Here is a 12,763-nt window from a genome sequence, read left to right as displayed (position 1 = left end):
CCCTTAAGTCTTCTGGCACCAACTCTCTGCAGATCAGACGCTTCTCCAAGCAGAGAGTGGGGTAGATCTCTCTACTCTGCTGGTGCCTCCCTCTGGAATGGCCTCACTGCCCCTCTCAGATTTGATCCAAAACGCCTTAAATCCTGGAAGCTTCTCAAGACCCTAATTTTCTCTTCTTCCTTCCCTCTCCCCATCCCCTGCTAATTTTCCCCCTCTGCCTCTTGACTGGCTTCCGGGTTCCTTCAGATTCTTACAGGCCTCCAGGCCCCCCTCGTCCAGTCTACCCCTGCAGTTGGTCTCCTCTGATCCCCCATCCTAAACTTGCCCATCTGGGCCCCCTCCCCCTGCAGTAGCCTGGCTGGGACTGCACCCCTGAGCCCTTACAACCCTGTTCCTCGAACTTAGCACGTTGACCTTCTGCCGTTGCCCTCTGGGCTCTGTCCACCTAGCCTCCCCGTGTACTCGCTTAACCCATCGGCTCTCCACCCCCCCTTTTATGCACTTCTGTTACTGCACACGATTCGAATGCCACTAGACCCAGTAGGACAGTTTTTGTTTTGTTATCCCTGCCGCCCCCCGTCTTGTCTTGTTGCGCCTTGAAACACTTGTGTATAGGCACATTATAAAAACCCAATAAAAGAATATCGGAACATGTGGTAAGCATTTGTTTTCCTCGCAAGCCACAGCACTCCAGTACATGCTGCCTGGAAGTCAGATAGCAATGGCTATCCATCTGATATTTATGATGGCTGTATAGTCTGCGTTTATCCTGCACCTTTTCTCAGAGAAGTACCACTGTGACCCATTGGGCATGAAAACTGTGCCTTATAAATGTGAATTGTCATAACATCACATAACCAACCTCTTCCTCTTTTCAGTCCTACCATTTTAAGGAATACTTAACATGGTGAATATCTGAGCTATAAACCTGAACAGGCACATGACAGACAGAAAGTCATACTTTCTTCCCAACCATGGCAGCGGCATACTGGAACACCCTCCCAGCCCAAATCAGATTGATCGATCTCATGCGGCCTTCCGTAAGGCATTAAAAACCAGCCTCTTTGTATGACGGCCTCCCCTTCTAACCTGCACTGTGCTTTGTGCCCTCTGTTGTTCTCATACTATGTACTGTATCTTGCAATGCAACCTGTTTTGGGTCTAATAACTCACTGTAACTAAGCAATTGTATCAACCTGGGGCAAGCTCTCCTGTAACCCCGATGCAAGCCTACTTACATTTTCTTACAGCGCCTCGATGCCCATGGGCTGTAGTGCGCCTTACAAATCCAAAAAATAAATAATTAAAAAATAAATACATGCAGTGCAAAAAGACCTACAACTGCCAAGATTACAAGGAACAAAATGGACAAATATATCAGCAGGAGCCTCTACCACATAAGTGACCACCACAGGGCGATGTAAGTGAGACATTAAAGTGCACACTGATGTGTTTGTATTTTGTATTTATTTGGGACATTGGATCCACCAGAAAAGCTCTGCAATTGCAACAACACAGAGAAGGGACCACTCACGCTGCTTTGCAGGTGTATAGGTCCTTGTGCATAGACGCCCAGATGAGCGGGGCGTTGCGTTGTTACAATGTCCATGCGGTTTCGGGGGATTATCCAGGTGAGGGTGGAGACTCAATAGTCCATTGCGATCTGACAGTGCAGCCCAGCAGATACATTGCTGCAATGTCATTTTGCTGATAGGGAAATATACGGCGTGAGAATCTCTCCCTACACAGCCAATACAGTGAGTAAACACGCCCTGCTAGAACATGCTAGAAAGCTCTTTTGTCCTTGGCTACAGATCCTCCCTACCTTTTACCAGGCCTCTTTCATACTCAGTCTGTACACCTGCGCTTCATGCTGAAGTGGAAATGGAGTGCCCACCCCATCACACCCTGCTTACAAGACCGATGTTCATGCAAAGAGGCTATATCTAAGGGAGTAGACCTCAACAGCCAAGACCACCTCTGAACAGTGAGCCATGAAGCCACAGGAGAGGAGAGTAGACCCCAACAGCCAAGACCACCTCTGAACAGTGAGCCATGAAGCCACAGGAGAGGAGAGTAGACTTCAACAGCCAAGACCACCTCTGAACAGTGAGCCATGAAGCCACATGAGAGAAGAGTAGACCTTAACAGCCAATACCACCTCTGAACGGTGAGCCGTGAAGCCACAGGAGAGGAGAGTAGACCTCAAAAGCCAACACACCTGTGAATAGTGAACCATGAAGCCACAGGAGTGGAGAGTAGACCTCAACAGCCATGACTACCTCTGAACAATGGACCATGAAGCCACAAAAGAGTAGACTAGACCCCAACAGCCAAGACCACCTGTGAACAGTGAGCCATGAAGCCACAGGAGAGGTGAGTAGACCTCAACAGCCAACACCACCTCTGGAGAGTGAGCCATAAAGCCACAGGCGAGTAGAGTAGACCTCAACACCCAAGACCACCTGTGAACAGTGAGCCATGAAGCCACAGGAGAGGAGAGTAGACCTCAACAGCCAAGACCACCTCGGAACAGTGATCCATGACAACTTCTGAACAGTGAGACATGAATCGACAGGAGAGGAAAGTAGACCCTAACAGCCAAGACCACCTCTGTACAGTGGGCCATGAAGCCAAAGGAGAGGAGAGTAGACACCAACAGCCAAGAATACCTCTGAAAATTGGGCCATGAAATCACAGGAAAGGAGAGTAGACCTCAACAGCCAAGGCCACCTCTGAATAGTGGGCAATGAAGCCACAGGAGAGTAGAGAAGACCTCAACAGCCAAGACGACCTCTGAACAGTGAGCCATTAAGCCACAGGAAAGGAGAGTAGACAAGACCTGAACAGCCAAGACCACCTCTGAACAGTGAACCATGAAGCCACAGGAGAGGAGAGCAGATCTCAGCAGCCAAGACCACCGGTGAACAGTGGGCCATCCATGAAGCCACAGGAGAGGAGAGTAGAACTCAACAGCCAATACCACCTCTGAACAGTGAGCAATGAAGCCACAGGAGAGGAGAGGAGACCTCAACAACCAAGATCACCTCTGTACAGTGAGACATTAATCCACAGGAGAGGAGTGTAGACCAGACCTCAACAGCCAAGACCACCTCTGAACAGTGAGCCATGAAGCCACAGGAGAGGAGAGTAGACCTCAACAACCAGGACCATCTTTGAACAGTGAGCTATGAAGCCACAGGAGAGGAGAGTATACCTCAACAACCAAGACCACATTTGAACAATGGGCCATGAAGCCACAAGAGAGGAGAGTAGACCTCAACATCCAAGACCACCTCTGCAAATGAGCCATGAAGCCACAGGAGAGAAGAATAGACCTCAACAGCCAAGACCATTTCTGAACAGTGGGCCATGAAGCCACAGGAGAGGAGAGTAGACCGCAACAGCCAGGACCAACTCTGAACAGTGGGCCATGAAGCCACAGGAGAGGAGAGTAGACCTCAAAAGCCAACACACCTGTGAATAGTGAACCATGAAGCCACAGGAGTGGAGAGAAGACCTCTACAGCCAGGACCACCTCTGAACAATGGACCATGAAGAAAAAAAAGAGTAGACTAGACCCCAACAGCCAAGACCACCTGTGAACAGTGAGCCATGAATCCACAGAAGAGAACAGTAGACCTCAACAGCCAAGATCACCACTGTACAGTGAGCCATGAATCCACAAGAGAGGAGAGTAGACCAGACCTCAACAGCCAAGGCCACCCCTGAATAGTGGGCCATGAAGCCACAGGAGAGTAGAGTAGACCTCAACAGCCAAGACCACCTCTGAACAGTGAGCCATGAAGCCACGGGAAAGGAGAGTAGACCTCAACAGCCAAGGCCACCTCTGAATAGTGGGCCATGAAGCCACAGGAGAGTAGAGAAGACCTCAGCAGCCAAGACCACCTCTGAACAGTGAGCCATTAAGCCACAGGAAAGGAGAGTAGACAAGACCTGAACAGCCAAGACCACCTCTGAACAGTGAACCATGAAGCCACAGGATAGGAGAGCAGATCTCAACAGCCAAAACCACCTGTGAACAGTGGGCCATCTATGAAGCCACATGAGAAGAGAGTAGACCTCCACAGGCAGGACCACCTGTGAATAGTGGGCCATGAAGAAGCAGGAGACGAGAGTAGACCTCAACAGCCAAGACCACCTCTGAACAGTGAGCCATGAAGCCACAGATGAGGAGGGTAGACATCAACAACCAAGACGATCTTTGAACAGTGGGCCACGAAGCCACAGGAGAGGAGAGTAGACCAGACCTCAACAGCCAAGACCACCTCTGAACAGTAAAATAGGAAGCCACAGTAGAGAAGAGTATATATCAAAAGCCAAGACAACCTGTGAACAGTGAGCCATGAAGCCACACGAGAGGAGGGTAGACCTCAACAGCCAAGACCACCCCTGAACAGTGAAGCATGAAGCCACAGGAGAGGAGGGTAGACATCAGCAGCCAAGACCACCTCTGAACAGTGAGCCATGAAGCCACCGGAGATGAGGGTATACCTCAACAGCCAAGACCACCTTTGAACAGTAGGCCATGAAGCAACAGAAGAGGATAGTAGACCAGACCTCAGCAGCCAAGACCACCTCTGAACAGTGAGCCATGAAGCCACAGAAGATGAGGGTAGACCTCAACAGCCAAGACCACCTCTGAACAGTGAGCCATGAAGCCACAGGAGAGGAGAGTTGACCAGACCTCAGCAGCTAAGACCACCTCCGAACAGTGAGCCTTGAAGCCACAGGAGAGTAGACCAGAACTCAGCAGCCAAGACTACTTCTGAACAGTGAACCATAAAGCCACAGAAGAGGAGAGTAGACCTCAACAGCCAATACCACCTCTGAACAATGAGCCATGAAGCCACAGGAGAGGAGAGTAGACCTCAACAGCCAATACCAACTCTAAACAGTGGGCCATGAAGCCACATGAGAGTAGAATATACCTCAACAATCAAGACCACCTGTAAACAGTGGGCCATCAAGCCACAGGAGAGGAGAGTAGACCAGACCTCAAAAGACAAGACCACCTCTGAACAGTGAACCATGAAGCCACAGTAGAGAAGAGTAGATCACAACAGCCAAGACCACCTGTGAACAGTGAGCCATGAAGCCAAAGGAGAGGAGAGTAGACCCCAACAGCCAAGACCACCTCTGAACAGTGAGCCATGAAGCCACGGAAGAGGAGAGAAAACCTAAACAGCCAAGATCACTGGTGAACAATGACCTATGAAGCCACAGGAGAGGAGGGTGGACCTCAACAGCCAAGACCAACTCTGAACAGTGAGCCATGATGCCACAGGAGAGGAGAGTAGATCTCAACAGCCAAGACCACCAGTGAACAGTGGGCCATGAAGCCACAGGAGAGTAGAATAGACCTCAACAATCAAGACCACCTCTGAACAGTGAGCCATGAAGCCACGGAAGAGGAGAGAAAACCTAAACAGCCAAGATCACTGGTGAACAATGACCTATGCAGCCACAGGAGAGGAGGGTGGACCTCCACAGCCAAGATCACCCTTGAACAGTGAAGCATGAAGCCACAGGAGAGGAGAGTAAACCTCAACAACCAAGACCACCCCTGAACAGTGGGCCATAAAGCCACAGGAGAGGAGAATAGACCAGACCTCAACAGCCAGGACCACCTCTGAATAGTGAACCATAAAGCCACAAGTGAGGAGAGAAGATCTCAACAGCCAGGACCACCTGTGAACAGTGGGCCATGAAGCCAGAGGAGAGGAGAGTAGACCTCAACAGCCAAGACCACCTGTAAACAGTGGGCCATGAAGCCACAGGAGAGGAGAGTAGACCAGACCTCGAAAGCCAAGACCACCTCTGAGCAATGAACCATGAAGCCACAGTAGAGGAGAGTAGATCTCAACAGTCAAGACAACCTGTGAACAGTGAGCCATGAAGCCACAGGAGAGGAGAGTAGACCTCAACAGCCAATACCACCTCTGAACAGTGAGCCATGAAGCCATGGAAGAGGAGAGAAAACCTAAACAGCCAAGATCACCGGTGAACAGTGACCTAAGAAGCCACAGGAGAGGGGAGTAGATGTCAACAGCCAAAACCACCTCTGAACAGTGAGCCATGAAGCCAAGGAAAGGAGCGTAGACCTCAACAGCCAAGACCACCTCTGAACAGTGAGCCATGATATGATATGACGTGGAATTTATAACGTGCCTATACACAAGTGTTTCAAGGCGCGACGAGGCAAGGGAGGGGCAACAGATGAACATGAAGTCATAAGATAGGAGAGTAGACCTCGCCAACCAAGACCACCTCTGAACGGTGAGCCATGATCCACAGGAGAGGGGAGTAGACCTCAATAACCATGACCACCTTTGAACAGTGCTCCATGAAGCCACAAGAGAGGAGAGTAGACCAGACCTCACCAGCCAAGACTACCTCTGAGCAGTGAGCCTTGAAGCCACAGTAGAGGAGAGTAGACCTCAACAGCCAAGAACACCTCTGAACAGTGAGCCATGAAGCCACAGGAGAGGAGAGTAGACCAGACCTCAACAGCCAAGATCACCTGTGAACAGTGAGCCATGAAACCACAGGAGAGGAGTGTAGACCTCAACAGAAAAGACCACCTGTGAACAGTGAGCCATGAAGCCACAGGAGAAGAGAGTGGACCTCAACAGCCAAGACCACCTCTGAACACTCAGCCATAAAGCCACAGGAGGGGAGAGTATACCCCAGCAGCCAAGACCACCTGTGCACAATAAGCCATGGAGCCACAGGAGAGGAGAGTAGACCTCAACAGCCAAGACCACCTGTGAACTGTGAGCCATGAAGCCACAGGAGAGGAGAGTAGACCTCAATAGCCAAGACAACCTGTGAACAGTGGGCCATGAAGCCACGGGAGAGGCGAGTAAAATAAGAAAATGGGCCACCAAATGTTCTTTCACAAGCAAACTCTGGGAAGACAACACATTTCCAAATAATATTTCAGAAGTGCAAACATTTTGCAGCCAAGTATGTGAAACAGATATTATGTCATGAAGTGGTCTGGGGTTGTGGGTACATGGAGGGATTATCATCTGGGGCAAAACGTGGTGGAAGGAGGGACTTCATACTGTTTGGATTTGGAAGTAAGACAGTCTGTCCATGAGGCAGTCTGTCTTTGTTTGCTTCCGGTCCTGCCATTCAGCTCACGGCCCGGGTCATGAGTTGTTGAATGGAGATTTGTCTAAATGTCATTTATTTTCCCTAACGTAAGCAGCACTGACCTGTTCTGTCTAATTCAGGGTATTATTATGTAACATTTGACTTATGACTCTAATTAAGCTCCATGCGTATGCCAGAATACATACAGAAGTAAGGGAAGGTTTTCTGGTTTAGGTCGGCCGTGACCGTGTAGATGTGTTCCTGGGTCTCGGCTCTGTAGAATGACACCAACCCCCCCTCATAGTCTAGTAGCACGCCAAGCTTTTGGGGAGGATTGGGTAATGTTACCACTGCCCCCGCTTCACCAACTCTGTAATAGGTTGCAAACTCTTGATAGATCGCCCAGATCCCGTTCTCCAGGGTCGTGCTGTTAGTCGCATTTCTTTGGACAGATTCTTTGGCGACTCCCAGAGCCCATTGTTTTTGGCCCAGTGAGCTGACCGATCTCCCAGGCAGGTATATTGTCACCTCCCAGTACTGCTGTCCTGAAGTTACTGCAGCTGATCCCAGGGCACAGTGGCTATGTGAAAATCTCTCTGGACTTTCAGTAACACTCTGCTCGCTCTCACTACTTTCCATTTCGGTCCCATTTTTGGAAAGAACAAGGTTTTTATGGGCTGTATTCGGATTCACAGAAACATTCACTGCAGAAAGAAAAAAAAAGGCAGTTAATGTCGTTAATGTTCATGTTATTTGGCAAACCATAGCAAAAAACAACCAAGTCCTGGTGGAGAACAGAAGATTGGATATTGGCATTTACATTTCCTTGGTAAATGAGTGTCAGAAGACAAGGACACATAAAAACCATGGCGCGTGGTGCTGATGATTTTCACAAAGAAAGTACCGTAACACAAGCCCAGCACAAAATGCAAGTGGGTGTCCGCTACAGACGTTGTTTGACATCTCCTCCCACTGGTTGACTTTAGTATTTTCATCCAATCATCAGTGGTAATTTGTGTCTCCCACTATATCATATTTCCTCTTCTACAATAAAAATAGTTCTTTGGGCCAAAGGGCTAGAGCAGGCCAACTGGACCAGTCCTGTCCATGCTTAGAATTCCCAGGAGATCCATGCCACACTGCAGGAGGCCCCAGCATCTCTGTGCCACAGTGAACTGATTCACTGGCACCTGTCAAACATGACACAGGAGCTATGGGCAAACATGAGCTGATGCTTGCTTTCCCAGGGACCAGTCAGCGTGGGCAGCAGAAAGAAGAATGCAGGAATCAGACCTCAGACCTCCAGGATATACAGCAATAGATACATGATATTCAAGAGGCACTAGTACAGACAGGAATGAAGTTACAGATATTACAGATCACTCTTTCTATAAAAGATATTGAAAGATTCTTTCACACAAGAAAGTGAATTAATGGATCTTTATTCAATCGTCTTTTGATAATGTGTACACCCCACCGGTCCTGTCATCAAGCTCCTCCCAACTGACCAGGAATCACCCCATAGACTCCACATTCCCATTCTACATTCTGCTTGCTACATTCCACAGATGGAGGATGCTACACAACTCCCTTTCTCCACAAAGATGAAACACAATTCATATACAGGACAACATTTTTCTATTGTTGGAAAAACACATTTAAAATGATTAAAGGAACATGTTGACACTAGTAGAAAAGAAAAGTAGAAAAGAAAGAAAGAAAGAAACAAAGAAAGTAAGAACGAAGGAAAGTAAGAACGAAAGAAAAGAAAAGCATAGTGACAACTAATGGGTAATACTGTTTTGAACAAACATTTTAACTGAATTAATTGTTGAAGAGAAACAACTAAATACACATCAAAATAAAGTACTAGCTAAACAGGGGAATAGTGTTATAATTATGAAGTAAAAGCGACTATTTACATGTCTAATGGTGTTAACATCAACACTGTTATTACTCAACATAATCCCTAAGAAAAGATGGCTTCCCACAACTCCTAACAAGAAGCTCCCTTTTATGCACTTTTCAACTTTCATTATGCACCCTTTGGTCATTTCCTTAACATGCTTCCTTATGCATTATTAGATCACTTTCTTTCTTTCTCTGATCATTCCCTTCCTTCCACTCCTGCACGCCTTCACGCATTCTTGTACACTTGCAAACTCAATTAACATTCTGCACCCTTCCACTTTCACAACCCTTATGGGTTTAGACCACTTTGAGCCTCCTTCCACTTTATTGAAGTGCAACTTAATCCGTATCCATCTCCTTCCTTGACAGGGCATTGCCTGGTTGCTTTTCTTATGTCAAAGCTTCTTTTGTTCACAATATGTTTACTGCCAATTCTTTCCTCAGCAATATGATATTGACACATTTTTGACAAGCTCTACCCAACCATTCTGGACAAACCCTAGAGCTGGGTTTCCTTCAAATGGGGAAACGCCTGTGGTAACATGAGTAGTAAATTTGTACGCAACGATCGTATCTTCTGCAGACTTTTTCCAAACCTTCTGAAATAGCTACCCGTATGCTTTCTTTGATAACTCTATTAAATCTTTCAACTATTCCATTTTTTTCTGGGTGATACTGAACTGGTGGGTCTGTTTCAATACCATTCACCCTTAAAAAATTCCTTAATCTCTTCTGCAACAAACTGTACACCATTGTCCGTCATGATAGAAGTGGGATATCCTTCCCTCCTAAAGATGTCTCAGGAAATTGGATTACATCCCTTGCACACACATTTTTTACCCATGACAATTCCACCCAATGTGGAAGCATGTCTACCAGCACTATACCATATCTACATGTTCCTTGAGATGTAACTGGTCCCACAATATCATGTCCTACCCTTTCCCATGGCATTGATGGAATGGACATGAGTCATCGGCTCTACCCTCATGATACAACCCTTGGCCACATTCTCACAAATGGCACATTCCCTGATAACTCTTACTACCTGTAGATCCATTCCTGCACACCAGTAATCTTGTGTTATTAACTGTTTGATCTTGGTCTTTCCCCAATGACCTTCATGTGCTACTTCAAGAATTCTCTGCTTTACTCCCATTGGAGGAAATATTTTGTCTGCTCTCAAAATCATACCATCCTTAATCAGAAGTTCATCGAAAATTGTGTATGAAATCAGGTATGGTTCCTCTCCTGATTCCAGTACCCTTCATTGCTGACTCCAACCTTTCTTTGACATCAATAAAGTCTTGGTCAACCAACATTGCTTCACGCCACTCATTCTCTGCTGCTACTTCTTGACTGACATTAAGAACCTGCTCATCTTTATCTTCTTCGTCACTCTCATCCTCTACCACATTGGTCAATCGAGAAAGACAGTCCGCCACTTTATTTTCTATACCTGATAAATATTCAATTTCCCAGTTGTAATCCTGCAAACTGGAAACCCATTTCCTGAACCTTGATGACACCTTGTCTAAACCATTTGTGGTGAGGATCTCTTTCAAGGGTTTATGATCAGACGTGATGGTACATCTTACACCCCTTCGGAAAGGAACTGTTTCTATTGCCCATTTCATGGCCAACAATTCTTTTTCTATTGTGGAATATTTTTTTTCTGCAGTTCTCAAAACACTGGAGGCAAATGCAATGGTATATTACTTACCCTCACCCTTTTGCGAGAGAAAAGATCCCAACCCATGGTTACTGGCATCAGTTGTCACCACATTGTTTCTCCTGGAATCAAAATTACTTAATGTGGGAGCTTTCATCAAGGCAAATCTAATCTCTTAGAATTCTTTCTCACATGATTCACTCCAGTTAAACCTCACCCCCTTTTTCACCACATTCCTCATGCGAATGGATTTCTTTGCTAAACTAAACTTGGAATAGTACTCTGCCAATCCAAGAAAGGATATTATTTTCTCTTTTTCTGAGGAACTCTGGAAATTCACCATATTGTTCACTAAATCAGCCTTAGGTTGAATGCCTACATCTGATATAGTATGGCCTAAATATTGAATGGCTGTCTTTCTGAAGTTGCATTTATCTTTACTTAATGTTAAACCACCTATCATAAAGATGCATAACACTCCTCTCAATCTTTTGTCATGTTCTTCGCTATCCTTCCCATATACCAACACATCGGCCCTCATTACGAGTCTGGCGGTTGCCGTGCCGGTAAAACTGGCAGGCTGCTGCCGGACCTGTAGTGAATAACCGGCACCGGACTTGTTGGATTTTCCAGGGCATTACAACCCTGGTGGTCTGGTAAATCCAGCACCGGCAATTCTGTAAATCCCCATTCGACTACACGGGAATGGGGACTGCGGAAACAACGGCACCATATTGTAATGGTGCCAGTGTTTCCGTGCATCTCTGCGGCCGGGTGCCGTTCCGCCCACCAGGTCAGTCCTGGTGGGCGGTACGGCACCTTCCTGCAGAACTCGTAGTTTGCCGGTCCGGAAAACTGTGCCGGTACGGTTTTCCCGGCACTGTTGATTCCGGACCAGTAAACATGTAATGAGGGCCATAAGCTTGGAAGCACAGAATGCCATCCATATGAAGAAAAATCTGCTACATGAAGCGTTGGAATACAGCAGCTGCCGATATTAAACCAAGCGGCATGCATTTGCATTGCAATAACCCTCTGGGGTTAAATGCCTTTGCGTTTCTAGAAGAGGGGTGGAGAACAATCTGGTGATAAGTAGATTTCAGATCTAAAGTGCTAATCACTTTCGCATTTTTTATGGTACTAACATCTCTGTGATATTACGTAATGGATGTCTATCTGGTATTACACAACTATTAACAGATGTTAGATCAATACATAACCTAAGCTTACGATTGGGTTTGTGTACTACTACTAAAGGTGAAACCCACTCAGCAGTTTCTATTTTTTCAATCACCTCTTACTTTTCCATAGTCAACCATTCTTCTTTTACTGTAGTTCTAATCACTAGTGGGACACTTAATAATTTGTGTACTACTGGTACTGAACCTGCTTTCAGTCTAATCTTATGCATGAAACCCTTGATACTTCCTAATTCCTCGTGGAACACAGCATGTCGTGGCAGATCATTCATGTTTTCTATGGCATAAACACTCTCTTCAGCACTGGGATCTAGTTTTATCTTAAGTCTCTTCTGGTGTGGCCAACTTAAAAGTGGATTACTACCCTTGTTTGAGACATAGACCTTCTCTTTAGCCAATCTATCTTTAAATTTCAAAATAGCCCAGAAAGAACCTTCAATATCAATTCTCCTACCCCAATATGCTATAGGTCTTATGTCAATTGGATTAAGAAGAACATTCTTTTGCATTTTGTTCTAAAAAAAAAAATGTTTGGCTTACAAAGTGTTCAGGCTCCTGAATCTATGACCATGTCAAATTTTGTCCCTTCAATTTCAATAACAGACTTTGGTTGTTCAGTATTTGCGTCATCATCTTGAACAGCGAAGGTGTTGTCTGAAGTAAAATCAATGAGACATGGGCAATCTTCCCATTCTTCACATAGTTCCTCAAAACAGGGCTATATTTTCACTTTTGGTTTTACAACGTGAAGTGAAATGTCCCTTTCTGTTGCATCTTTTGCATATGGCCTTGATTGCTGGCCATTTGTCACTGGTTGGGACTATCACAGTGAAGGCGTCTTTTCATGTTGATTTCTTCT

General features: G+C 46.3%; 1 protein-coding gene across 1 annotated transcript in view; it reads right to left on the bottom strand.

Annotated features, from left to right (window-relative positions):
* Positions 1–1,448: 1,448 nt before the first annotated feature.
* LOC138498172 (E3 ubiquitin-protein ligase TRIM69-like) overlaps positions 1,449–12,763 on the bottom strand; it is a 171,806-nt gene continuing 160,491 nt past the window's right edge. Inside the window, exon 5 of the mRNA XM_069622057.1 lies at positions 1,449–7,826. Within this exon, the coding sequence (XP_069478158.1) occupies positions 7,294–7,826 (533 nt within the window). The 3' untranslated portion in view covers positions 1,449–7,293. The remainder of the gene's footprint in view (positions 7,827–12,763) is intronic.

The sequence above is a fragment of the Ambystoma mexicanum genome, chromosome 5q (genome assembly GCF_040938575.1).
Source record: "Ambystoma mexicanum isolate Mex_15411 chromosome 5q, UKY_AmexF1_1, whole genome shotgun sequence".
In the NCBI taxonomy this organism is placed as follows: Eukaryota; Metazoa; Chordata; class Amphibia; order Caudata; family Ambystomatidae; genus Ambystoma; species Ambystoma mexicanum.
The sequence above is the reverse complement of the archived record's forward strand: the minus strand, read 5'-3'. Positions and strand labels throughout refer to the sequence as shown.